General features: G+C 55.7%; 1 protein-coding gene across 1 annotated transcript in view; it reads right to left on the bottom strand.

Annotated features, from left to right (window-relative positions):
* The window catches only part of LOC139533458 (low-density lipoprotein receptor-related protein 6-like), a gene marked incomplete at its 3' end in the record, with an annotated part of 80,564 nt that overhangs the window by 33,483 nt on the left and 20,582 nt on the right, over positions 1-26,499 (bottom strand). The window contains 5 exon segments of the mRNA XM_071331488.1: positions 5,259-5,428; positions 6,366-6,592; positions 12,576-12,707; positions 20,732-20,928; positions 26,272-26,469. Of these exon segments, the coding sequence (XP_071187589.1) occupies positions 5,259-5,428; positions 6,366-6,592; positions 12,576-12,707; positions 20,732-20,928; positions 26,272-26,469 (924 nt within the window).

The following is a 26,499-nucleotide window of genomic DNA, read 5'->3' as shown; positions in this document are numbered from 1 at the left end:
GGTAGTACGAGCCCTGGTTCAGGGTTAGTATAGAGAAGGTAGTACGAGCCTTGGTTCAGGGTTAGTATAGAGAAGGTAGTACGAGCCCTGGGTTAGTATAGAGAAGGTAGTACGAGCCTTGGTTCAGGGTTAGTATAGAGAAGTTAGTACGAGCCCTGGTTCAGGGTTAGTATAGAGAAGGTAGTACGAGCCCTGGTTGAGGGTTAGTATAGAGAAGGTAGTACGAGCCCTGGTTCAGGGTTAGTATAGAGAAGGTAGTACGAGCCCTGGTTCAGGGTTAGTATAGAGAAGGTAGTACGAGCCCTGGTTCAGGGTTAGTATAGAGAAGGTAGTACGAGCCCTGGTTCAGGGTTAGTATTGAGAAGGTAGTACGAGCCCTGGTTCAGGGTTAGTATAGAGAAGGTAGTACGAGCCCTGGTTTAGGGTTAGTATAGAGAAGGTAGTACGAGCCCTGGTTCAGGGTTAGTATAGAGAAGGTAGTACGAGCCTTGGTTCAGGGTTAGCATAGAGAAGGTAGTACGAGCCCTGGTTCAGGGTTAGCATAGAGAAGGTAGTACGAGCCCTGGTTCAGGGTTAGCATAGAGAAGGTAGTACGAGCCCTGGTTCAGGGTTAGCAGAGAGAAGGTAGTACGAGCCCTGGTTCAGGGTTAGTATAGAGAAGGTAGTACGAGCCCTGGTTCAGGGTTAGTATAGAGAAGGTAGTACGAGCCCTGGGTTAGTATAGAGAAGGTAGTACGAGCCTTGGCTCAGGGTTAGTATAGAGAAGGTAGTACGAGCCCTGGTTCAGGGTTAGTATAGAGAAGCTAGTACGAGCCCTGGTTCAGGGTTAGTATAGAGAAGGTAGTACGAGCCCTGGTTGAGGGTTAGTATAGAGAAGGTAGTACGAGCCCTGGTTCAGGGTTAGTATAGAGAAGGTAGTACGAGCCCTGGATCAGGGTTAGTATAGAGAAGGTAGTACGAGCCCTGGTTCAGGGTTAGTATAGAGAAGGTAGTACGAGCCCTGGTTCAGGGTTAGTATAGAGAAGGTAGTACGAGCCCTGGTTTAGGGTTAGTATAGAGAAGGTAGTACGAGCCTTGGTTTAGGGTTAGTATAGAGAAGTTAGTACGAGCCCTGGTTCAGGGTTAGTATAGAGAAGGTAGTACGAGCCTTGGTTCAGGGTTAGTATAGAGAAGGTAGTACGAGCCCTGGTTCAGGGTTAGTATAGAGAAGGTAGTACGAGCCCTGGTTCAGGGTTAGTATAGAGAAGGTAGTACGAGCCTTGGTTCAGGGTTAGTATAGAGAAGGTAGTACGAGCCCTGGTTCAGGGTTAGTATAGAGAAGGTAGTACGAGCCCTGGTTCAGGGTTAGTATAGAGAAGGTAGTACGAGCCCTGGTTCAGGGTTAGCAGAGAGAAGGTAGTACGAGCCCTGGTTCAGGGTTAGCAGAGAGAAGGTAGTACGAGCCCTGGTTCAGGGTTAGTATAGAGAAGGTAGTACGAGCCTTGGTTCAGGGTTAGTATAGAGAAGGTAGTACGAGCCCTGGGTTAGTATAAAGAAGGTAGTACGAGCCTTGGTTCAGGGTTAGTATAGAGAAGGTAGTACGAGCCCTGGTTCAGGGTTAGTATAGAGAAGGTAGTACGAGCCCTGGTTCAGGGTTAGTATAGAGAAGGTAGTACGAGCCCTGGTTCAGGGTTAGTATAGAGAAGGTAGTACGAGCCCTGGTTCAGGGTTAGTATAGAGAAGGTAGTACGAGCCCTGGTTCAGGGTTAGTATAGAGAAGGTAGTACGAGCCCTGGTTCAGGGTTAGTATAGAGAAGGTAGTACGAGCCCTGGTTCAGGGTTAGTATAGAGAAGGTAGTACGAGCCCTGGTTCAGGGTTAGTATAGAGAAGGTAGTACGAGCCCTGGTTCAGGGTTAGTATAGAGAAGGTAGTACGAGCCTTGGTTTAGGGTTAGTATAGAGAAGATAGTACGAGCCTTGGTTTAGGGTTAGTATAGAGAAGATAGTACGAGCCCTGGTTCAGGGTTAGTATAGAGAAGGTAGTACGAGCCCTGGTTCAGGGTTAGTATAGAGAAGGTAGTACGAGCCCTGGTTCAGGGTTAGTATAGAGAAGGTAGTACGAGCCTTGGTTCAGGGTTAGTATAGAGAAGGTAGTACGAGCCCTGGTTCAGGGTTAGTATAGAGAAGGTAGTACGAGCCCTGGTTCAGGGTTAGTATAGAGAAGGTAGTACGAGCCCTGGTTCAGGGTTAGTATAGAGAAGGTAGTACGAGCCCTGGTTCAGGGTTAGTATAGAGAAGGTAGTACGAGCCCTGGTTCAGGGTTAGTATAGAGAAGGTAGTACGAGCCCTGGTTCAGGGTTAGTATAGAGAAGGTAGTACGAGCCCTGGTTCAGGGTTAGTATAGAGAAGGTAGTACGAGCCTTGGTTTAGGGTTAGTATAGAGAAGATAGTACGAGCCTTGGTTTAGGGTTAGTATAGAGAAGATAGTACGAGCCCTGGTTCAGGGTTAGTATAGAGAAGGTAGTACGAGCCCTGGTTCAGGGTTAGTATAGAGAAGGTAGTACGAGCCTTGGTTCAGGGTTAGTATAGAGAAGGTAGTACGAGCCTTGGTTCAGGGTTAGTATAGAGAAGGTAGTACGAGCCCTGGTTCAGGGTTAGTATAGAGAAGGTAGTACGAGCCCTGGTTCAGGGTTAGTATAGAGAAGGTAGTACGAGCCCTGGTTCAGGGTTAGTATAGAGAAGGTAGTACGAGCCCTGGTTCAGGGTTAGTATAGAGAAGGTAGTACGAGCCCTGGTTCAGGGTTAGTATAGAGAAGGTAGTACGAGCCCTGGTTCAGGGTTAGTATAGAGAAGGTAGTACGAGCCCTGGTTCAGGGTTAGTATAGAGAAGGTAGTACGAGCCCTGGTTCAGGGTTAGCAGAGAGAAGGTAGTACGAGCCCTGGTTCAGGGTTAGTATAGAGAAGGTAGTACGAGCCTTGGTTCAGGGTTAGTATAGAGAAGGTAGTACGAGCCCTGGGTTAGTATAGAGAAGGTAGTACGAGCCTTGGTTCAGGGTTAGTATAGAGAAGGTAGTACGAGCCCTGGTTCAGGGTTAGTATAGAGAAGGTAGTACGAGCCCTGGTTGAGGGTTAGTATAGAGAAGGTAGTACGAGCCCTGGTTCAGGGTTAGTATAGAGAAGGTAGTACGAGCCCTGGTTCAGGGTTAGTATAGAGAAGGTAGTACGAGCCCTGGTTCAGGGTTAGTATAGAGAAGGTAGTACGAGCCCTGGTTCAGGGTTAGTATAGAGAAGGTAGTACGAGCCCTGGTTCAGGGTTAGTATAGAGAAGGTAGTACGAGCCCTGGTTCAGGGTTAGTATAGAGAAGGTAGTACGAGCCCTGGTCCAGGGTTAGTATAGAGAAGGTAGTACGAGCCCTGGTTCAGGGTTAGTATAGAGAAGGTAGTACGAGCCTTGGTTTAGGGTTAGTATAGAGAAGGTAGTACGAGCCCTGGTTCAGGGTTAGTATAGAGAAGGTAGTACGAGCCCTGGTTCAGGGTTAGTATAGAGAAGGTAGTACGAGCCTTGGTTCAGGGTTAGTATAGAGAAGGTAGTACGAGCCTTGGTTCAGGGTTAGTATAGAGAAGGTAGTACGAGCCCTGGTTCAGGGTTAGTATAGAGAAGGTAGTACGAGCCCTGGTTCAGGGTTAGTATAGAGAAGGTAGTACGAGCCCTGGTTCAGGGTTAGTATAGAGAAGGTAGTACGAGCCCTGGTTCAGGGTTAGCATAGAGAAGGTAGTACGAGCCCTGGTTCAGGGTTAGCAGAGAGAAGGTAGTACGAGCCCTGGTTCAGGGTTAGTATAGAGAAGGTAGTACGAGCCCTGATTTAGGGTTAGTATAGAGAAGGTAGTACGAGCCCTGGTTCAGGGTTAGTATAGAGAAGGTAGTACGAGCCCTGGTTCAGGGTTAGTATAGAGAAGGTAGTACGAGCCCTGGTTCAGGGTTAGCAGAGAGAAGGTAGTACGAGCCCTGGTTCAGGGTTAGTATAGAGAAGGTAGTACGAGCCCTGGGTTAGTATAGAGAAGGTAGTACGAGCCCTGGGTTAGTATAGAGAAGGTAGTACGAGCCCTGGGTTAGTATAGAGAAGGTAGTACGAGCCTTGGTTCAGGGTTAGTATAGAGAAGGTAGTACGAGCCCTGGTTCAGGGTTAGTATAGAGAAGGTAGTACGAGCCCTGGTTGAGGATTAGTATAGAGAAGGTAGTACGAGCCCTGGTTGAGGGTTAGTATAGAGAAGGTAGTACGAGCCCTGGTTGAGGGTTAGTATAGAGAAGGTAGTACGAGCCCTGGTTGAGGGTTAGTATAGAGAAGGTAGTACGAGCCCTGGTTGAGGGTTAGTATAGAGAAGGTAGTACGAGCCCTGGTTCAGGGTTAGTATAGAGAAGGTAGTACGAGCCCTGGTTCAGGGTTAGTATAGAGAAGGTAGTACGAGCCCTGGTTCAGGGTTAGTATAGAGAAGGTAGTACGAGCCCTGGTTCAGGGTTAGTATAGAGAAGGTAGTACGAGCCCTGGTTCAGGGTTAGTATAGAGAAGGTAGTACGAGCCCTGGTTCAGGGTTAGTATAGAGAAGGTAGTACGAGCCCTGGTTCAGGGTTAGCAGAGAGAAGGTAGTACGAGCCCTGGTTCAGGGTTAGTATAGAGAAGGTAGTAGGAGCCCTGGTTTAGGGTTAGTATGGAGAAGTTAGTACGAGCCCTGGTTCAGGGTTAGTATGGAGAAGTTAGTACGAGCCCTGGTTCAGGGTTAGTATAGAGAAGGTAGTACGAGCCCTGGTTCAGGGTTAGTATAGAGAAGGTAGTACGAGCCCTGGTTCAGGGTTAGTATAGAGAAGGTAGTACGAGCCCTGGTTCAGGGTTAGTATAGAGAAGGTAGTACGAGCCCTGGTTCAGGGTTAGTATAGAGAAGGTAGTACGAGCCTCGGTTCAGGGTTAGCAGAGAGAAGGTAGTACGAGCCCTGGTTCAGGGTTAGCAGAGAGAAGGTAGAACGAGCCCTGGTTCAGGGTTAGTATAGAAAAGGTAGTACGAGCCCTGGTTCAGGGTTAGTATAGAGAAGGTAGTACGAGCCTTGGTTCAGGGTTAGCAGAGAGAAGGTAGTACGAGCCCTGGTTCAGGGTTAGTATAGAGAAGGTAGTACGAGCCCTGGTTCAGGGTTAGTATAGAGAAGGTAGTACGAGCCCTGGTTCAGGGTTAGCAGAGAGAAGGTAGTACGAGCCCTGGTTCAGGGTTAGTATAGAGACAGCAGTTACCCAGCGACAGGATCCAGTACGATGGCTCGTGGTTCGTCCAGGTCCTCTGATATCAGGATCTTCCGCATGGTTCCATTGAGGCGTGTCACCTCGATGCGGTCCGTTCCCGTGTCCGTCCAGTACAGGTTCCGGGCGATCCAGTCCACCGCGATGCCGTCGGGGTGGTTCACCTAGGAGAGAAGCTCGGGTTAGCGTAGTTCCTGGTGAATGTTGTTCTGGAGGCAGTTCTACAGAGTGGTCACTAGCTGCCACATCCTGCTGCTGCTAAATATCTGGCCCAGCTGTTAGTGACCTCTGAGACAGTTCTGCAGAGTGGTCACTAGCTGCCACATCCTGCTGCTGCTACCAGATATCTGGCCCAGCTGTTAGTGACCTGAGGTCAGGATGACTGACCAGCTGTCAGTGACCTGAGGTCAGGATGACTGACCAGCTGTTAGTGACCTGAGGTCAGGATGACTGACCAGCTGTTAGTGACCTGAGGTCAGGATGACTGACCAGCTGTTAGTGACCTGAGGTCAGGATGACTGACCAGCTGTTAGTGACCTGAGGTCAGGATGACTGACCAGCTGTTAGTGACCTGAGGTTAGGATGACTGACCAGCTGTCAGTGACCTGAGGTTAGGATGACTGACCAGCTGTTAGTGACCTGAGGTCAGGATGACTGACCAGCTGTTAGTGACCTGAGGTTAGGATGACTGACCAGCTGTCAGTGACCTGAGGTCAGGATGACTGACCTGCTGTTAGTGACCTGAGGTCAGGATGACTGACCAGCTGTTAGTGACCTGAGGTCAGGATGACTGACCAGCTGTTAGTGACCTGAGGTCAGGATGACTGACCTGCTGTTAGTGACCTGAGGTCAGGATGACTGGCCAGCTGTTAGTGACCTGAGGTCAGGATGACTGACCAGCTGTTAGTGACCTGAGGTCAGGATGACTGACCTGCTGTTAGTGACCTGAGGTCAGGATGACTGACCTGCTGTTAGTGACCTGAGGTCAGGATGACTGACCAGCTGTTAGTGACCTGAGGTCAGGATGACTGACCAGCTGTTAGTGACCTGAGGTCAGGATGACTGACCAGCTGTTAGTGACCTGAGGTCAGGATGACTGACCTGTGAGGTGACGATGAACTGAGCGTCAGAACCGTCCAGGTAGGACCTCCTGATGGCCCTGACCTCGTCGTCCGTCCAATAGATGTGTCCGTCCACCGGGTCGTAGTCGATGGCGATGGCGTGGCGGATGTCGTCCGTCTGGAGGATGATGTCGGTGAAGTCGGGCGTATCCAGGGAGATGCGGCGCAGGTCAGTCCGCCGGGCCAGGAGGAGGAGCTGAGTGGGACCTGGAGGGGGGAGAGAGAGAGAGGAGAGGTGAGTGGGACCTGGAGGGGGGAGAGAGAGAGAGAGGAGAGGTGAGTGGGACCTGGAGGGGGGAGAGAGAGAGAGAGGAGAGGTGAGTGGGACCTGGAGGGGGGAGAGAGAGAGAGAGGAGAGGTGAGTGGGACCTGGAGGGGGGAGAGAGAGAGAGAGGAGAGGTGAGTGGGACCTGGAGGGGGGAGAGAGAGAGAGAGGAGAGGTGAGTGGGACCTGGAGGGGGGAGAGAGAGAGAGGAGAGGTGAGTGGGACCTGGAGGGGGGAGAGAGAGAGAGGAGAGGTGAGTGGGACCTGGAGGGGGGGGAGAGAGAGAGGAGAGGTGAGTGGGACCTGGAGGGGGGAGAGAGAGAGGAGGAGGTGAGTGGGACCGGGAGGGGGGAGAGAGAGAGGAGGAGGTGAGTGGGACCGGGAGGGGGGAGAGAGAGAGAGGAGGAGGTGAGTGGGACCTGGAGGGGGGAGAGAGAGAGAGGAGGAGCTGAGTGGGACCTGGAGGGGGGAGAGAGAGAGGAGAGGTGAGTGGGACCTGGAGGGGGGAGAGAGAGAGAGGAGGAGGTGAGTGGGACCTGGAGGGGGGAGAGAGAGAGAGGAGAGGTGAGTGGGACCTGGAGGGGGGAGAGAGAGAGAGGAGGAGCTGAGTGGGACCTGGAGGGGGGAGAGAGAGAGGAGGAGCGGTGAGTGGGACCTGGAGGGGGGAGAGAGAGAGGAGGAGCGGTGAGTGGGACCTGGAGGGGGGAGAGAGAGAGGAGAGGTGAGTGGGACCTGGAGGGGGGAGAGAGAGAGAGGAGAGGTGAGTGGGACCTGGAGGGGGGAGAGAGAGAGAGGAGAGGTGAGTGGGACCTGGAGGGGGGAGAGAGAGAGGAGGAGGTGAGTGGGACCTGGAGGGGGGAGAGAGAGAGGAGGAGGTGAGTGGGACCTGGAGGGGGGAGAGAGAGAGGAGGAGGTGAGTGGGACCGGGAGGGGGGGAGAGAGAGAGGAGGAGGTGAGTGGGACCTGGAGGGGGGAGAGAGAGAGAGGAGAGGTGAGTGGGACCGGGAGGGGGGAGAGAGAGAGGAGGTGAGTGGGACCTGGAGGGGGGCGAGAGAGAGGAGAGGTGAGTGGGACCTGGAGGGGGGCGAGAGAGAGAGAGGAGAGGTGAGTGGGACCTGGAGGGGGGCGAGAGAGAGAGAGGAGAGGTGAGTGGGACCTGGAGGTGGGAGAGAGAGAGAGGAGAGGTGAGTGGGACCTGGAGGGGGGAGAGAGAGAGGAGGAGGTGAGTGGGACCTGGAGGGGGGCGAGAGAGAGGAGAGCTGAGTGGGACCTGGAGGGGGGAGAGAGAGAGAGGAGGAGCTGAGTGGGACCTGGAGGGGGGAGAGAGAGAGGAGAGGTGAGTGGGACCTGGAGGGGGGAGAGAGAGAGGAGGAGCGGTGAGTGGGACCTGGAGGGGGGAGAGAGAGAGGAGAGGTGAGTGGGACCTGGAGGGGGGAGAGAGAGAGAGGAGAGGTGAGTGGGACCTGGAGGGGGGAGAGAGAGAGAGGAGAGGTGAGTGGGACCTGGAGGGGGGAGAGAGAGAGGAGGAGGTGAGTGGGACCTGGAGGGGGGAGAGAGAGAGGAGGAGGTGAGTGGGACCTGGAGGGGGGAGAGAGAGAGGAGGAGGTGAGTGGGACCTGGAGGGGGGAGAGAGAGAGAGGAGAGGTGAGTGGGACCGGGAGGGGGGAGAGAGAGAGGAGGTGAGTGGGACCTGGAGGGGGGCGAGAGAGAGGAGAGCTGAGTGGGACCTGGAGGGGGGAGAGAGAGAGAGGAGGAGCTGAGTGGGACCTGGAGGGGGGAGAGAGAGAGGAGAGGTGAGTGGGACCTGGAGGGGGGAGAGAGAGAGGAGGAGCGGTGAGTGGGACCTGGAGGGGGGAGAGAGAGAGGAGAGGTGAGTGGGACCTGGAGGGGGGAGAGAGAGAGAGGAGAGGTGAGTGGGACCTGGAGGGGGGAGAGAGAGAGAGGAGAGGTGAGTGGGACCTGGAGGGGGGAGAGAGAGAGGAGGAGGTGAGTGGGACCTGGAGGGGGGAGAGAGAGAGGAGGAGGTGAGTGGGACCTGGAGGGGGGAGAGAGAGAGGAGGAGGTGAGTGGGACCGGGAGGGGGGAGAGAGAGAGGAGAGGTGAGTGGGACCGGGAGGGGGAGAGAGAGAGAGGAGAGGTGAGTGGGACCGGGAGGGGGGAGAGAGAGAGGAGGTGAGTGGGACCTGGAGGGGGGCGAGAGAGAGAGAGGAGAGGTGAGTGGGACCTGGAGGGGGGCGAGAGAGAGAGAGGAGAGGTGAGTGGGACCTGGAGGTGGGAGAGAGAGAGAGGAGAGGTGAGTGAGACCTGGAGGGGGGCGAGAGAGAGGAGGAGGTGAGTGGGACCTGGAGGGGGGCGAGAGAGAGGAGAGCTGAGTGGGACCTGGAGGGGGGAGAGAGAGAGGAGGAGGTGAGTGGGACCGGGAGGGGGGAGAGAGAGAGAGGAGAGGTGAGTGGGACCGGGAGGGGGAGAGAGAGAGGAGGAGGTGAGTGGGACCTGGAGGGGGGCGAGAGAGAGGAGAGGTGAGTGGGACCTGGAGGGGGAGAGAGAGAGAGAGGAGAGGTGAGTGGGACCTGGAGGGGGACGAGAGAGAGAGGAGAGGTGAGTGGGACCTGGAGGGGGGAGAGAGAGAGAGAGGAGAGGTGAGTGGGACCTGGAGGGGGGCGAGAGAGAGAGGAGAGGTGAGTGGGACCGGGAGGGGGGAGAGAGAGAGGAGGAGGTGAGTGGGACCTGGAGGGGGGCGAGAGAGAGGAGAGGTGAGTGGGACCTGGAGGGGGAGAGAGAGAGAGAGGAGAGGTGAGTGAGACCTGGAGGGGGGAGAGAGAGAGGAGGAGGTGAGTGGGACCTGGAGGGGGGAGAGAGAGAGAGGAGAGCTGAGTGGGACCTGGAGGGGGGCGAGAGAGAGGAGAGCTGAGTGGGACCTGGAGGGGGGAGAGAGAGAGGAGGAGGTGAGTGGGACCTGGAGGGGGGAGAGAGAGAGGAGAGGGTCAGGGAATACAGGAGGAGGTGGAGATAGAGAAGAGGGTCAGGGAATACAGGAGGGGGGAGGAGAGAGAGAAGAGGGTCAGGGAATACAGGAGGGGGGTGGAGAGAGAGAAGAGGGTCAGGGAATACAGGAGGGGGGTGGAGAGAGAGAGAAGAGGGTCAGGGAATACAGGAGGGGTCAGGGAATACAGGAGGGGGGTGGAGAGAGAGTTGAGGGTCAGGGAATACAGGAGGTGAGTGGAGAGAGAGAATAGGGTCAGGGAATACAGGAGGAGGTGAGTGGGTCACGATAACACCACAGGAGAGGTGAGTGGGCCACGATAACACCACAGGAGGGGTGAGTGGGGACACGATAACACCACAGGAGAGGTGAGTGGGGACACGATAACACCACAGGAGGAGGTGAGTTGGGACACGATAACACCACAGGAGGGGTGAGTGGGGACACGATAACACCACAGGAGGGGTGAGTGGGGACACGATAACACCACAGGACGGGTGAGTGGGGACACGATAACACCACAGGAGGGGTGAGTGGGGACACGATAACACCACAGGAGGGGTGAGTGGGGACACGATAACACCACAGGAGAGGTGAGTGGGGACACGATAACACCACAGGAGAGGTGAGTGGGGACACGATAACACCACAGGAGGGGTGAGTGGGGACACGATAACACCACAGGAGGGGTGAGTGGGGACACGATAACACCACATGACGGGTGAGTGGGGACACGATAACACCACAGGAGAGGTGAGTGGGGACACGATAACACCACAGGAGAGGTGAGTGGGGACACGATAACACCACAGGAGGGGTGAGTGGGGACACGATAACACCACAGGAGGGTTGAGTGGGGACACGATAACACCACAGGAGGGGTGAGTGGGGATACGATAACACCACAGGAGAGGTGAGTTGGGACACGATAACACCACAGGAGGGGTGAGTGGGGACACGATAACACCACAGGAGGGGTGAGTGGGGACACGATAACACCACAGGACGGGTGAGTGGGGACACGATAACACCACAGGAGGGGTGAGTGGGGACACGATAACACCACAGGAGGGGTGAGTGGGGACACGATAACACCACAGGAGAGGTGAGTGGGGACACGATAACACCACAGGAGAGGTGAGTTGGGACACGATAACACCACAGGAGGGTTGAGTGGGGACACGATAACACCACAGGAGGGGTGAGTGGGGACACGATAACACCACATGACGGGTGAGTGGGGACACGATAACACCACAGGAGAGGTGAGTGGGGACACGATAACACCACAGGAGAGGTGAGTGGGGACACGATAACACCACAGGAGGGGTGAGTGGGGACACGATAACACCACAGGAGGGTTGAGTGGGGACACGATAACACCACAGGAGGGGTGAGTGGGGACACGATAACACCACATGACGGGTGAGTGGGGACACGATAACACCACAGGAGAGGTGAGTGGGGACACGATAACACCACAGGAGAGGTGAGTGGGGACACGATAACACCACAGGAGAGGTGAGTGGGGACACGATAACACCACAGGAGGTGGTGAGTGGGGACACGATAACACCACAGGAGAGGTGAGTGGGGACACGATAACACCACAGGAGGGGTGAGTGGGGATACGATTGAATGAATACTCTCCAGTCCCTAGCAACAATAGCACCCAGTCCCTAGCAACAATAGCACCCAGTCCCTAGCAACAATAGCACCCAGTCCCTAGCAACAATAGCACCCAGTCCCTAGCAACAATAGCACCCAGGCCCTAGCAACAATAGCACCCAGGTCCTAGCAACAATAGCATCCAGGCCCTAGCAACAATAGCATCCAGGCCCTAGCAACAATAGCATCCAGGCCCTAGCAACAATAGCATCCAGGCCCTAGCAACAATAGCATCCAGTCCCTAGCAACAATAGCACCCAGTCCCTAGCAACAATAGCACCCAGTCCCTAGCAACAATAGCATCCAGGCCCTAGCAACAATAGCATCCAGGCCCTAGCAACAATAGCATCCAGGCCCTAGCAACAATAGCATCCAGGCCCTAGCAACAATAGCATCCAGGCCCTAGCAACAATAGCATCCAGGCCCTAGCAACAATAGCATCCAGGCCCTAGCAACAATAGCATCCAGGCCCTAGCAACAATAGCACCCAGTCCCTAGCAACAATAGCACCCAGGCCCTAGCAACAATAGCATCCAGGCCCTAGCAACAATAGCATCCAGGCCCTAGCAACAATAGCATCCAGGCCCTAGCAACAATAGCATCCAGGCCCTAGCAACAATAGCATCCAGGCCCTAGCAACAATAGCATCCAGTCCCCATGTGAACTACGTAGTTACTCAGTACTTCGGAGAGGGGGGGAACTGAACCAAAAATTGTCAATGAAAGCAGAGGAGAGACAGATGACCAGGGCTGTGAATCACAGTGAGTGGAGTAGAGGTGTTGCCATGGAGACCACAGGTCAGCCGGCACCTTCAGCTGCTCAACACCTCAGAGAGAGGGAGGAGGTCAGGGAAGGAGAGAGGGAGGAGGTCAGGGAAGGAGAGAGAGGGAGGAGGTCAGGGAAGGAGAGAGAGGGAGGAGGTCAGGGAAGGAGAGAGAGGGAGGAGGTCAGGGAAGGAGAGAGAGGGAGGAAGGTCAGGGAAGGAGAGAGAGGGAGGAGGTCAGGGAAGGAGAGAGAGGGAGGAAGGTCAGGGAAGGAGAGAGAGGGAGGAGGTCAGGGAAGGAGAGAGGGAGGAAGGTCAGGGAAGGAGAGAGGAAGGAGGTCAGAGAAGGAGAGAGAGGGAGGAGGTCAGGGAAGGAGAGAGGGAGGAAGGTCAGGGAAGGAGAGAGGAAGGAGGTCAGAGAAGGAGAGGGGAAAGTGGTCAGGGGGGGCTGTGGCGCAAGTCTCAGAAGGGGGGGGGGGGGGTACAGTTCTCAGAAGGGGCGGGGTCTCACCGTCTCTGCAGGTCTTGCTGTCCTCTAGCAGCTGGACTCCGGTGGGACAGGCACACTGGTAGTAAGGCGTAACAGGAGACAGGAGACACAGATGGGAACACCCTCCGTTCCTCACAGAGCACGGTGAAGACACTGTTCAGGAAGGAGACAGCATGCTGTCAGAGGACCAGTCTACAGATAAACACCTTGCATCCATTATCACTCTGTCCCACAGCCTATTCCCCATTATCACTCTGTCCCGCAGCATATTCCCCATTATCACTCTGTCCCGCAGCCTATTCCCCATTATCGCTCTGTCCCGCAGCCTATTCCCCATTATCACTCTGTCCCACAGCCTATTCCCCATTATCACTCTGTCCCGCAGCCTATTCCCCATTATCACTCTGTCCCACAGCCTGTTCCCCATTATCACTCTGTCCCACAGCCTGTTCCCCATTATCACTCTGTTCCACAGCCTATTCCCCATTATCGCTCTGTCCCACAGCCTATTCCCCATTATCACTCTGTCCCACAGCCTATTCCCCATTATCACTCTGTCCCACAGCCTGTTCCCCATTATCACTCTGTCCCACAGCCTGTTCCCCATTATCACTCTGTTCCACAGCCTATTCCCCATTATCGCTCTGTCCCACAGCATATTCCCCATTATCGCTCTGTCCCACAGCATATTCCCCATTATCACTCTGTCCCACAGCCTGTTCCCCATTATCACTCTGTCCCACAGCCTATTCCCCATTATCGCTCTGTCCCACAGCCTATTCCCCATTATCACTCTGTCCCACAGCCTGTTCCCCATTATCACTCTGTCCCACAGCCTATTCCCCATTATCGCTCTGTCCCACAGCCTATTCCCCATTTTCGCTCTGTCCCGCAGCCTATTCCCCATTATCACTCAGTCCCGCAGCCTGTTCCCCATTATCACTCTGTCCCACAGCCTGTTCCCCATTATTACATTTACATTTAAGTCATTTAGCAGACGCTCTTATCCAGAGCGACTTACAAATTGGAAAGTTCATACATATTCGTCCTGGTCCCCCCGTGGGAATTGAACCCACAACCCTGGCGTTGCAAGCGCCATGCTCTACCAACTGAGCCACACGGGACCATTATCGCTCTGTCCCGCAGCCTATTCCCCATTATCGCTCTGTCCCGCATCCCCCATTATCACTCTGTCCCGCAGCATATTCCCCATTATCACTCTGTCCCACAGCCTATTCCCCATTATCGCTCTGTCCCGCATCCCCCATTATCACTCTGTCCCGCAGCATATTCCCCATTATCGATCTGTCCCGCAGCCTATTCCCCATTATCGCTCTGTCCCACAGCCTATTCCCCATTATCGCTCTGTCCCGCAGCCTATTCCCCATTATCACTCTGTCCCACAGCCTATTCCCCATTATCACTCTGTCCCACAGCCTATTCCCCATTATCGCTCTGTCCCACAGCCTATTCCCCATTATCGCTCTGTCCCGCAGCCTATTCCCCATTATCGCTCTGTCCCGCAGCCTATTCCCCATTATCGCTCTGTCCCGCAGCCTATTCCCCATTATCGCTCTGTCCCGCAGCCTATTCCCCATTATCGCTCTGTCCCGCATCCCCCATTATCACTCTGTCCCGCAGCATATTCCCCATTATCACTCTGTCCCACAGCCTATTCCCCATTATCGCTCTGTCCCGCATCCCCCATTATCACTCTGTCCCGCAGCATATTCCCCATTATCGATCTGTCCCGCAGCCTATTCCCCATTATCGCTCTGTCCCACAGCCTATTCCCCATTATCGCTCTGTCCCGCAGCCTATTCCCCATTATCACTCTGTCCCGCAGCCTATTCCCCATTATCGCTCTGTCCCGCAGCCTGTTCCCCATTATCGCTCTGTCCCGCAGCCTGTTCCCCATTATCGCTCTGTCCCGCAGCCTTGTCCCCTTTATTGCTCTGTCCCACATCCTAGAGCCTAGAGAGTTATGGACCCTGTCTAGACGTGACAGTCCAACTGGGCCCTGTCTAGACGTGACAGTCCAACTGGGCCCTGTCTAGACGTGACAGTCCAACTGGGCCCTGTCTAGACGTGACAGTCCAACTGGGCCCTGTCTAGACGTGACAGTCCAACTGGGCCCTGTCTAGACGTGACAGTCCAACTGGGCCCTGTCTAGACGTGACAGTCCAACTGGGCCCTGTCTAGACGTGACAGTCCAACTGGGCCCTGTCTAGACGTGACAGTCCAACTGGGCCCTGTCTAGACGTGACAGTTCAACTGGGCCCTGTCTAGACGTGACAGTCCAACTGGGCCCTGTCTAGACGTGACAGTCCAACTGGGCCCTGTCTAGACGTGACAGTCCAACTGGGCCCTGTCTAGACGTGACAGTTCAACTGGGCCCTGTCTAGACGTGACAGTTCAACTGGTCCCTGTCTAGACGTGACAGTTCAGCTGGGCCCTGTCTAGACGTGACAGTTCAGCTGGGCCCTGTCTAGACGTGACAGTCCAGCTGGGCCCTGTCTAGACGTGACAGTCCAGCTGGGCCCTGTCTAGACGTGACAGTCCAGCTGGGCCCTGTCTAGACGTGACAGTCCAGCTGGGCCCTGTCTAGACGTGACAGTCCAGCTGGGCCCTGTCTAGACGTGACAGTCCAGCTGGGCCCTGTCTAGACGTGACAGTCCAACTGGGCCCTGTCTAGACGTGACAGTCCAACTGGGCCCTGTCTAGACGTGACAGTCCAACTGGGCCCTGTCTAGACGTGACAGTTCAACTGGTCCCTGTCTAGACGTGACAGTTCAACTGGTCCCTGTCTAGACGTGACAGTTCAACTGGTCCCTGTCTAGACGTGACAGTTCAACTGGTCCCTGTCTAGACGTGACAGTTCAACTGGTCCCTGTCTAGACGTGACAGTTCAGCTGGGCCCTGTCTAGACGTGACAGTCCAGCTGGGCCCTGTCTAGACGTGACAGTCCAGCTGGGCCCTGTCTAGACGTGACAGTCCAGCTGGGCCCTGTCTAGACGTGACAGTCCAACTGGGCCCTGTCTAGACGTGACAGTCCAACTGGGCCCTGTCTAGACGTGACAGTCCAACTGGGCCCTGTCTAGACGTGACAGTCCAACTGGGCCCTGTCTAGACGTGACAGTCCAACTGGGCCCTGTCTAGACGTGACAGTCCAACTGGGCCCTGTCTAGACGTGACAGTTCAACTGGGCCCTGTCTAGACGTGACAGTCCAACTGGGCCCTGTCTAGACGTGACAGTCCAACTGGGCCCTGTCTAGACGTGACAGTTCAACTGGGCCCTGTCTAGACGTGACAGTTCAGCTGGGCCCTGTCTAGACGTGACAGTTCAGCTGGGCCCTGTCTAGACGTGACAGTTCAACTGGGCCCTGTCTAGACGTGACAGTTCAGCTGGGCCCTGTCTAGACGTGACAATTCAGCTGGGCCCTGTCTAGACGTGACAGTTCAACTGGGCCCTGTCTAGACGTGACAGTTCAGCTGTGTCCCCCATGTCCACAGTGTGTCCGGCTAACCTCTGTAGCTAACTACTGGGAGCTAATTAGCCAGCTAACCTCTGTAGTTAGCTAGCAAGCAACGCTAACGGGATTGCAAAAGGGTTAGCATAACTCATAACTCTAGTCAAAAACAGACAAAATGTTCTTCTAAATATGAGCTGGCATTTATAAAAACGTCCAGCGAACACGTTCCTCACATGCTAAGAACGCATCTCCTCCAACGGTATAATGAAAACGGTATCACTCGGTCCAGAACACAGACTTGTGGGAGGAGTGCTGAGGAGCAGCCCTCTAATGCCCTTTCAGTAGCCTGATTTTCTCCTCAGTCTGGACCATCCACACACAGTGCATCCCTGAAGGGGTCAGACAGATCTGATCACAAATCAGAACACAAAGCCACTTGTGTGCGTTTAGACCCGTCTTTTCCAGGGGGCTGTTACAGCAGGGGGAGGGGGCTGTTACAGCAGGGGGAGGGGGCTGCTACGGCAGGGGGAAGGGGGCTGTTACGGCAGGGGGAAGGGGGCTGCTACGGCAGGGGAAGGGGGCTGCTACGGCAGGGGGAAGGGGGGCTGTTACAGCAGGGGGAGGGGGCTGCTACAGCAGGGGAAGGGGGCTGTTACGGCAGGGGGAAGGGGGCTGTTACGGCAGGGGGAAGGGGGCTGTTACGGCAGGGGAAGGGGGGCTGTTACGGCAGGGGAAGGGGGCTGTTACGGCAGGGGAAGGGGGCTGTTACAGCAGGGGAAGGGGGCTGCTACAGCAGGGGAAGGGGGCTGTTACAGCAGGGGAAGGGGGCTGTTACAGCAGGGGAAGGGGGCTGTTACAGCAGGGGAAGGGGGCTGTTACAGCAGGGGAAGGGGGCTGCTACAGCAGGGGAAGGGCTGTTACTGCAGGGGGAAGGGGGCTGTTACAGCAGGGGAAGGGGGCTGTTACAGCAGGGGGAAGGGGGCTGTTACAGCAGGGGAAGGGCGTGTTACTGCAGGGGAAGGGGGCTGCTACGGCAGGGGAAGGGGGCTGTTACAGCAGGGGAAGGGGGCTGTTACAGCAGGGGAAGGGGGCTGTTACAGCAGGGGAAGGGGGCTGTTACAGCAGGGGAAGGGGGCTGCTACAGCAGGGGAAGGGGGGCTGTTACAGCAGGGGGAAGGGGGCTGCTACAGCAGGGGAAGGGGGCTGCTACAGCAGGGGAAGGGGGCTGTTACAGCAGGGGAAGGGGGCTGTTACAGCAGGGGAAGGGGGCTGTTACAGCAGGGGAAGGGGGCTGTTACAGCAGGGGAAGGGGGCTGTTACAGCAGGGGAAGGGGGCTGTTACAGCAGGGGAAGGGGGCTGTTACAGCAGGGGAAGGGGGCTGTTACAGCAGGGGAAGGGGGCTGTTACAGCAGGGGAAGGGGGCTGCTACAGCAGGGGAAGGGGGCTGTTACAGCAGGGGAAGGGGGCTGTTACAGCAGGGGAAGGGGGCTGTTACAGCAGGGGAAGGGGGCTGCTACAGCAGGGGAAGGGGGCTGTTACAGCAGGGGAAGGGGGCTGTTACAGCAGGGGAAGGGGGCTGTTACAGCAGGGGAAGGGGGCTGCTACAGCAGGGGAAGGGGGCTGTTACAGCAGGGGAAGGGGGCTGTTACAGCAGGGGAAGGGGGCTGTTACAGCAGGGGAAGGGGGCTGTTACAGCAGGGGAAGGGGGCTGCTACGGCAGGGGAAGGGGGCTGCTACAGCAGGGGAAGGGGGCTGTTACAGCAGGGGAAGGGGGCTGCTACAGCAGGGGAAGGGGGCTGTTACGGCAGGGGAAGGGGGCTGCTACGGCAGGGGAAGGGGGCTGCTACGGCAGGGGAAGGGGGCTGCTACAGCAGGGGAAGGGGGGCTGCTACAGCAGGGGAAGGGGGGCTGTTACAGCAGGGGGAAGGGGGCTGCTACAGCAGGGGAAGGGGGCTGCTACAGCAGGGGAAGGGGGCTGTTACAGCAGGGGAAGGGGGCTGCTACAGCAGGGGAAGGGGGCTGTTACAGCAGGGGAAGGGGGCTGTTACAGCAGGGGAAGGGGGCTGTTACTGCAGGGGAAGGGGACTGCTACAGCAGGGGAAGGGGGCTGCTACAGCAGGGGAAGGGGGCTGCTACAGCAGGGGAAGGGGGCTGCTACAGCAGGGGGAAGGGGGCTGCTACAGCAGGGGAAGGGGGCTGCTACAGCAGGGGAAGGGGGCTGTTACAGCAGGGGAAGGGGCCTGTTACAGCAGGGGAAGGGGGCTGTTACAGCAGGGGAAGGGGGCTGTTACAGCAGGGGAAGGGGGCTGTTACAGCAGGGGAAGGGGGCTGTTACAGCAGGGGAAGGGGGCTGTTACAGCAGGGGAAGGGGACTGTTACAGCAGGGGAAGGGGGCTGTTACAGCAGGGGAAGGGGGCTGTTACAGCAGGGGGAAGGGGGCTGCTACAGCAGGGGGAAGGGGGCTGCTACAGCAGGGGAAGGGGGCTGCTACAGCAGGGGAAGGGGGCTGTTACAGCAGGGGAAGGGGGCTGTTACAGCAGGGGAAGGGGGCTGTTACAGCAGGGGAAGGGGGCTGCTACAGCAGGGGAAGGGGGCTGTTACAGCAGGGGAAGGGGGCTGTTACAGCAGGGGAAGGGGGCTGTTACAGCAGGGGAAGGGGGCTGCTACAGCAGGGGAAGGGGGCTGTTACAGCAGGGGAAGGGGGCTGTTACAGCAGGGGAAGGGGGCTGTTACAGCAGGGGAAGGGGGCTGTTACGGCAGGGGAAGGGGGCTGCTACGGCAGGGGAAGGGGGCTGCTACGGCAGGGGAAGGGGGCTGTTACAGCAGGGGAAGGGGGCTGCTACAGCAGGGGAAGGGGGCTGTTACAGCAGGGGAAGGGGGCTGCTACGGCAGGGGAAGGGGGCTGCTACGGCAGGGGAAGGGGGCTGTTACGGCAGGGGGAAGGGGGCTGCTACGGCAGGGGAAGGGGGCTGTTACAGCAGGGGAAGGGGGCTGTTACAGCAGGGGAAGTGGGCTGTTACAGCAGGGGAAGGGGGCTGTTACAGCAGGGGAAGGGGGCTGTTACAGCAGGGGAAGGGGGCTGTTACTGCAGGGGAAGGGGGCTGCTACAGCAGGGGAAGGGGGCTGCTACAGCAGGGGAAGGGGGCTGCTACAGCAGGGGAAGGGGGCTGCTACAGCAGGGGAAGGGGGCTGCTACAGCAGGGGAAGGGGGCTGCTACAGCAGGGGGAAGGGGGCTGTTACAGCAGGGGAAGGGGGCTGTTACAGCAGGGGAAGGGGGCTGTTACAGCAGGGGGAAGGGGGCTGTTACAGCAGGGGGAAGGGGGCTGTTACAGCAGGGGAAGGGGGCTGTTACAGCAGGGGAAGGGGGCTGTTACAGCAGGGGAAGGGGGCTGTTACAGCAGGGGAAGGGGGCTGTTACAGCAGGGGAAGGGGGCTGTTACAGCAGGGGAAGGGGGCTGCTACAGCAGGGGAAGGGGGCTGCTACAGCAGGGGAAGGGGGCTGCTACAGCAGGGGAAGGGGGCTGTTACAGCAGGGGAAGGGGGCTGTTACAGCAGGGGAAGGGGGCTGTTACAGCAGGGGAAGGGGGCTGTTACTGCAGGGTCATTGTAGCAGGCCCCTCTGCACGGTGACACATTATCTGAATTAAACCTCAGAGTACAGGGCTTCTACTGTCCTAGACCTAGCTAGCAGATCATAGAGCTATTGTCCTAGACCTAGCTAGCAGATCATAGATCTATTGTCCTAGACCTAGCTAGCAGATCATAGATCTATTGTCCTAGACCTAGCTAGCAGATCATAGATCTATTGTCCTAGACCTAGCTAGCAGATCATAGAGCTATTGTCCTAGACCTAGCTAGCAGATCATATATCTAATGTCCTAGATCTAGCTAGCAGATCATAGTTCTAATGTCCTAGACCTAGCTAGCAGATCATAGATATATTGTCCTAGACCTAGCTAGCAGATCATAGATCTAATGTCCTAGACCTAGCTAGCCGATCATAGATCTATTGTCCTAGCTAGCAGATCATAGATATATTGTCCTAGACCTAGCTAGCCGATCATATATCTAATGTCTTAGACCTAGCTAGCCGATCATATATCTAATGTCCTAGACCTAGCTAGCCGATCATAGAGCTATTGTCCTAGACCTAGCTAGCAGATCATAGATCTAATGTCCTAGACCTAGCTAGCCGATCATAGATCTATTGTCCTAGCTAGCAGATCATAGATATATTGTCCTAGACCTAGCTAGCCGATCATATATCTAATGTCTTAGACCTAGCTAGCCGATCATATATCTAATGTCCTAGACCTAGCTAGCCGATCATAGAGCTATTGTCCTAGACCTAGCTAGCAGATCATAGATCTATTGTCCTAGACCTAGCTAGCAGATCATAGATCTATTGTCCTAGACCTAGCTAGCAGATCATAGATCTATTGTCCTAGACCTAGCTAGCAGATCATAGATCTATTGTCCTAGACCGAGCTAGCAGATCATACATCTATTGTCCTAGACCTAGCTAGCAGATCATAGATCTAATGTCCTAGACCTAGCTAGCAGATCATAGATCTATTGTCCTAGCTAGCCGATCACAGAGAGGAGGAAAAGGTGACCGGGCCCTGATCATTCTATATTCTGATTGGGAGAGGAGCCCGTCATTCACGGCGAGTGGGACCAGTGATTGGCTGTGTGTTCTTACGTAGCGGCTGTCTCTTCTGGCTGTAGACGTGAATGTCCATGGGAGAGAAGATGTCCGAGTGGACCTTCCTCCGATCCTCCCCGGTGTCTTTCTGACACGAGTGGATGGAATGAGTGCTCCAGTCTGTCCAGAAGAGAGTCTCCTCGTACAGCGTCAGAGCGAAGGGGTGAGGGAGGTCTCCCTTAACCACCACCTCCCTGGAGACACACAGACAAGACACTAGTTTAGTTCTGTGGTAGCAGTAGTCCTCCCTGGAGACACAGAGAGACACTAGTTTAGTACTGTGGTAGCAGTAGTCCTCCCTGGAGACACAGAGAGACACTAGTTTAGTACTGTGGTGGCAGTAGTCCTCCCTGGAGACACAGAGACAAGACACTAGTTTAGTACTGTGGTAGCAGTAGTCCTCCCTGGAGACACAGAGACAAGACACTAGTTTAGTTCTGTGGTAGCAGTAGTCCTCCCTGGAGACACAGAGACAGACACTAGTTTGGTACTGTGGTAGCAGTAGTCCTCCCTGGAGACACAGAGACAGACACTAGTTTAGTACTGTGGTAGCAGTAGTCCTCCCTGGAGACACAGAGACAAGACACTAGTTTAGTAATGTGGTGGCAGTAGTCCTCCCTGGAGACACAGAGACAAGGCACTAGTTTAGTACTGTGGTGGCAGTAGTCCTCCCTGGAGACAAGGCACTAGTTTAGTACTGTGGTAGCAGTAGTCCTCCCTGGAGACACAGAGACAAGACACTAGTTTAGTAATGTGGTGGCAGTAGTCCTCCCTGGAGACAGAGACAAGACACTAGTTTAGTACTGTGGTAGCAGTAGTCCTCCCTGGAGACACAGAGACAAGGCACTAGTTTAGTACTGTGGTAGCAGTAGTCCTCCCTGGAGACAGAGACAAGACACTAGTTTAGTACTGTGGTAGCAGTAGTCCTCCCTGGAGACAGAGACAAGACACTAGTTTAGTACTGTGGTAGCAGTAGTCCTCCCTGGAGACACAGAGACAGACACTAGTTTAGTACTGTGGTAGCAGTAGTCCTCCCTGGAGACAGACACTAGTTTAGTACTGTGGTAGCAGTAGTCCTCCCTGGAGACACAGAGAGACACTAGTTTAGTACTGTGGTAGCAGTAGTCCTCCCTGGAGACAAAGAGAGACACTAGTTTAGTACTGTGGTAGCAGTAGTCCTCCCTGGAGACACACAGACAAGACACTAGTTTAGTACTGTGGTAGCAGTAGTCCTCCCTGGAGACAAAGAGACAAGACACTAGTTTAGTACTGTGGTAGCAGTAGTCCTCCATGGAGACACAGAGACAGACACTAGTTTAGTACTGTGGTAGCAGTAGTCCTCCCTGGAGACACAGAGACAAGACACTAGTTTAGTACTGTGGTAGCAGTAGTCCTCCCTGGAGACACAGACAAGACACAAGTTTAGTACTGTGGTGGCAGTAGTCCTCCCTGGAGACACAGCAAACAGCCTGTCCACTTTAGCCTGTCCCCTAGCCCCTACAGGCTGTCCCCTAGCCCCTGTCCCCTGGCCCCTACAGCCTGTCCCCTACAGCCTGTCCCCTAGCCCCTACAGCCTGTCCCCTACAGCCTGTCCCCTACAGCCTGTCCCCTGGCCCCTACAGCCTGTCCCCTACAGCCTGTCCCCTGGCCCCTACAGCCTGTCCCCTACAGCCTGTCCCCTGGCCCCGACAGCCTGTCCCCGACAGCCTGTCCCCTAGCCCCTACAGCCTGTCCCCTAGCCCCTACAGCCTGTCCCCTACAGCCTGGCCCCTACAGCCTGTCCCCTAGCCCCTACAGCCTGTCCCCTACAGCCTGTCCCCTACAGCCTGTCCCCTACAGCCTGTCCCCTAGCCCCTACAGCCTGTCCCCTACAGCCTGTCCCCTAGCCCCTACAGCCTGTCCCCTACAGCCTGTCCCCTAGCCCCTACAGCCTAGCCCCTACAGCCTGTCCCCTGGCCCCTACAGCCTGTCCCCTGGCCCCTACAGCCTGTCCCCTAGCCCCTACAGCCTGTCCCCTGGCCCCTACAGCCTGTCCCCTACAGCCTGTCCCCTAGCCCCTACAGCCTGTCCCCTACAGCCTGTCCCCTGGCCCCTACAGCCTGTCCCCTAGCCCCTACAGCCTGTCCCCTGGCCCCTACAGCCTGTCCCCTACAGCCTGTCCCCTGGCCCCTACAGCCTGTCCCCTACAGCCTGTCCCCTACAGGCTGTCCCCTGGCCCCTACAGCCTGTCCCCTAAAGTGCCTTCAGAAAGTATCCACACTCCTCAACTAGCTCCACATGTTGTTGTGTTATAAGGTCGGATTAAAATGGATTTACAAATTAAATTTTCTTGTAAACGATCTACACAAACATAGAATGGCAAGCGGTACCGGAGTGCCAAGTCTAGGACCAAAAGGCTTCTCAACAGTTTTTACCCGGAATATTTGCATTGTGTCCCCCCCCCCCCCAGAAAGAGCTGAGAGTCTTTCTGTGTAAGTTTCTAAGAGCTTCCCACACCTGGATTGTACAATATTTGCCCATTATTATTTTCTAAATTCTTCAATCTCTGTCAAGATGGTTGTTGATCTTTGCTAGAGAGACATTTAAGTCTTGCCGTAGATTTAAGCAGCTTTAAGTCACTTGAAAATACTCAGGCCCATTTGATTTAATCTTGGTGAACACATCCGTTGTATATTTGGCCTTTTTAAATCATGAGGCCAATAAACAATAACATATTCCAAGAAAGGTTAAAATCTCCCCTTTCTGGTAAAAGCAGTCACACATTTCAGAGACGTAGTCACAAATTTCAGAGACGTAGTCACGTTTGGGTGAGAACAGCTCCAGTACAGATAAGATACAGATAACTAATATTCATATGATGTATTTTCTAGTCAACAAAACGTGAAATGAAAGGCTTGAAAAGAGAGAATTTTATTATGATATATTTAGAAAGCATCAGATTTCACCACCCTGTAAAAATGACCCAAGACACTTCCGCTTTTCAGTATTAATTAACATTTGTAAAAATGTCTGCAACCTTTATTCCACTGACATTATGGGGTATTGTGTGACAAAAACAAAACAATTTAATACATTTTAAATTCAGGCTGTAAGACAACAAAATATGTGGGAAAAAAGTTCACCAGGGGTGTGAATCCTTTGTGAAGCCACTGTAGACACCAGGTATATGGACGGTATAGGGAAGGGGCTTTAGAGGCTCCATAGAGCCAGGGAGGGGGTTAGAGGCTCCATAGAGCCAGGGAGGGGGTTAGAGGCTCCATAGAGACAGGGAGGGGGTTAGAGACAGGGAGGGGGTTAGAGGCAGGGAGGGGGTTAGAGGCTCCATAGAGACAAGGAGGGGGTTAGAGGCTCCATAGAGACAGGGAGGGGGTTAGAGGCTCCATAGAGACAGGGAGGGGGTTAGAGGCTCCACAGAGACAGGGAGGGGGTTAGAGGCTCCACAGAGCCAGGGAGGGGGTTAGAGGCTCCATAGAGACAGGGAGGGGGTTAGAGGCTCCATAGAGACAGGGAGGGGGTTAGAGACAGGGAGGGGGTTAGAGGCTCCATAGAGACAGGGAGGGGGTTAGAGGCTCCATAGAGCCAGGGAGGGGGTTAGAGGCTCCATAGAGCCAGGGAGGGGGTTAGAGGCTCCATAGAGAAAGGGAGGGGGTTAGAGACAAGGAGGGGGTTAGAGGCTCCATAGAGACAGGGAGGGGGTTAGAGGCTCCATAGAGACAGGGAGGGGGTTAGAGGCTCCATAGAGCCGGGGAGGGGGTTAGAGGCTCCATAGAGCCGGGGAGGGGGTTAGAGGCTCCATAGAGCCGGGGAGGGGGTTAGAGGCTCCATAGAGCCAGGGAGGGGGTTAGAGGCTCCATAGAGACAGGGAGGGGGCTAATAGAGGCTCCATAGAGCCAGGGAGGGGGCTTTAGAGGCTCCATAGAGACAGGGAGGCGGTTTTAGAAGCTCCATAGAGACAGTGAGGGGGTTAGACGCTCCGTAGAGCCAGGGAGGGGGTTAGAGGCTCCGTAGAGGCAGGGAGGGGGTTAGAGGCTCCGTAGAGGCAGGGAGGGGGCTTTAGAGGCTCCGTAGAGGCAGGGAGGGGGCTTTAGAGGCTCCGTAGAGCCAGGGAGGGGGTTAGAGGCCCCGTAGAGCCAGGGAGGGGGTTAGAGGCTCCGTAGAGCCAGGGAGGGGGTTAGAGGCTCCGTAGAGACAGTGAGGGGGTTAGAGGCTCCGTAGAGACAGGGAGGGGGTTAGAGGCTCCACAGAGACAGGGAGGGGGTTAGAGGCTCCACAGAGACAGGGAGGGGGTTAGAGGCTCCATAGAGCCAGGGAGGGGGTTAGAGGCTCCACAGAGACAGGGAGGGGGTTAGAGGCTCCACAGAGACAGGGAGGGGGTTAGAGGCTCCATAGAGACAGGGAGGGGGTTAGAGGCTCCGTAGAGCCAGGGAGGGGGTTAGAGGCTCCGTATAGACAGGGAGGGGGTTAGAAGCTCCGTAGAGACAGGGAGGAGGTTAGAGGCTCCATAGAGACAGGGAGGGGGGTTAGAGGCTCCATAGAGACAGGGAGGGGGTTAGAGGCTCCATAGAGACAGGGAGGGGGTTAGAGGCTCCATAGAGACAGGGAGGGGGTTAGAGGCTCCATAGAGACAGGGAGGGGGTTAGAGGCTCCATAGAGACAGGGAGGAGGTTAGAGGTTAGAGGCTCCATAGAGACAGGGAGGGGGTTAGAGGCTCCACAGAGACAGGGAGGGGGTTAGAGGCTCCATAGAGACAGGGAGGGGGTTAGAGGCTCCATAGAGACAGGGAGGGGGTTAGAGGCTCCACAGAGACAGGGAGGGGGTTAGAGGAAGGGAGGGGGTTAGAGGCTCCACAGAGACAGGGAGGGGGTTAGAGGCTCCACAGAGACAGGGAGGGGGTTAGAGGCTCCATAGAGACAGGGAGGGGGTTAGAGGCAGGGAGGGGGTTAGAGGCTCCATAGAGCCAGGGAGGGGGTTAGAGGCCCCATAGAGGCAGGGAGGGAGTTAGAGGCTCCATAGAGCCAGGGAGGGGGTTAGAGGCTCCATAGAGCCAGGGAGGGGGTTAGAGGCTCCATAGAGCCAGGGAGGGGGTTAGAGGCTCCATAGAGCCAGGGAGGGGGTTAGAGGCTCCATAGAGCCAGGGAGGGGGTTAGAGGCTCCATAGAGACAGGGAGGGGGTTAGAGGCTCCATAGAGCCAGGGAGGGGGTTAGAGGCTCCATAGAGACAGGGAGGGGGTTAGAGGCTCCATAGAGCCAGGGAGGGGGTTAGAGGCTCCATAGAGACAGGGAGGGGGTTAGAGGCTCCACAGAGACAGGGAGGGGGTTAGAGGCTCCACAGAGACAGGGAGGGGGTTAGAGGCTCCATAGAGACAGGGAGGGGGTTAGAGGCTCCATAGAGACAGGTAAGAGGCTCCATAGAGACAGGGAGGGGGTTAGAGGCAGGGAGGGGGTTAGAGTCTCCATAGAGACAGGGAGGGGGTTAGAGTCTCCATAGAGACAGGGAGGGGGTTAGAGGCTCCATAGTGATTGGTTGATTACTGTACCTCCCAGTGCCGTCCAGATTGGAGCGATGTATGAAGCTGAACTTTGCGTCCGCCCAGTACAGTTTCTCCTGGCTGTAGTCCAGCGTGAGACCGTTGGGCCAGTAGATCTCCTTATCAATGATCATGGCTCTGCTCGTACCGTCCATCCCCGCTCGCTCAATCTTAGGAACCTCGCCCCAGTCCGTCCAGTACATGTACCTGCAGAGAGGGAGAGGAACATATTAGGAA

The sequence above is a fragment of the Salvelinus alpinus genome, chromosome 11 (assembly GCF_045679555.1).
Source record: "Salvelinus alpinus chromosome 11, SLU_Salpinus.1, whole genome shotgun sequence".
NCBI lineage: Eukaryota > Metazoa > Chordata > Actinopteri > Salmoniformes > Salmonidae > Salvelinus > Salvelinus alpinus.
The sequence above is the reverse complement of the archived record's forward strand: the minus strand, read 5'-3'. Positions and strand labels throughout refer to the sequence as shown.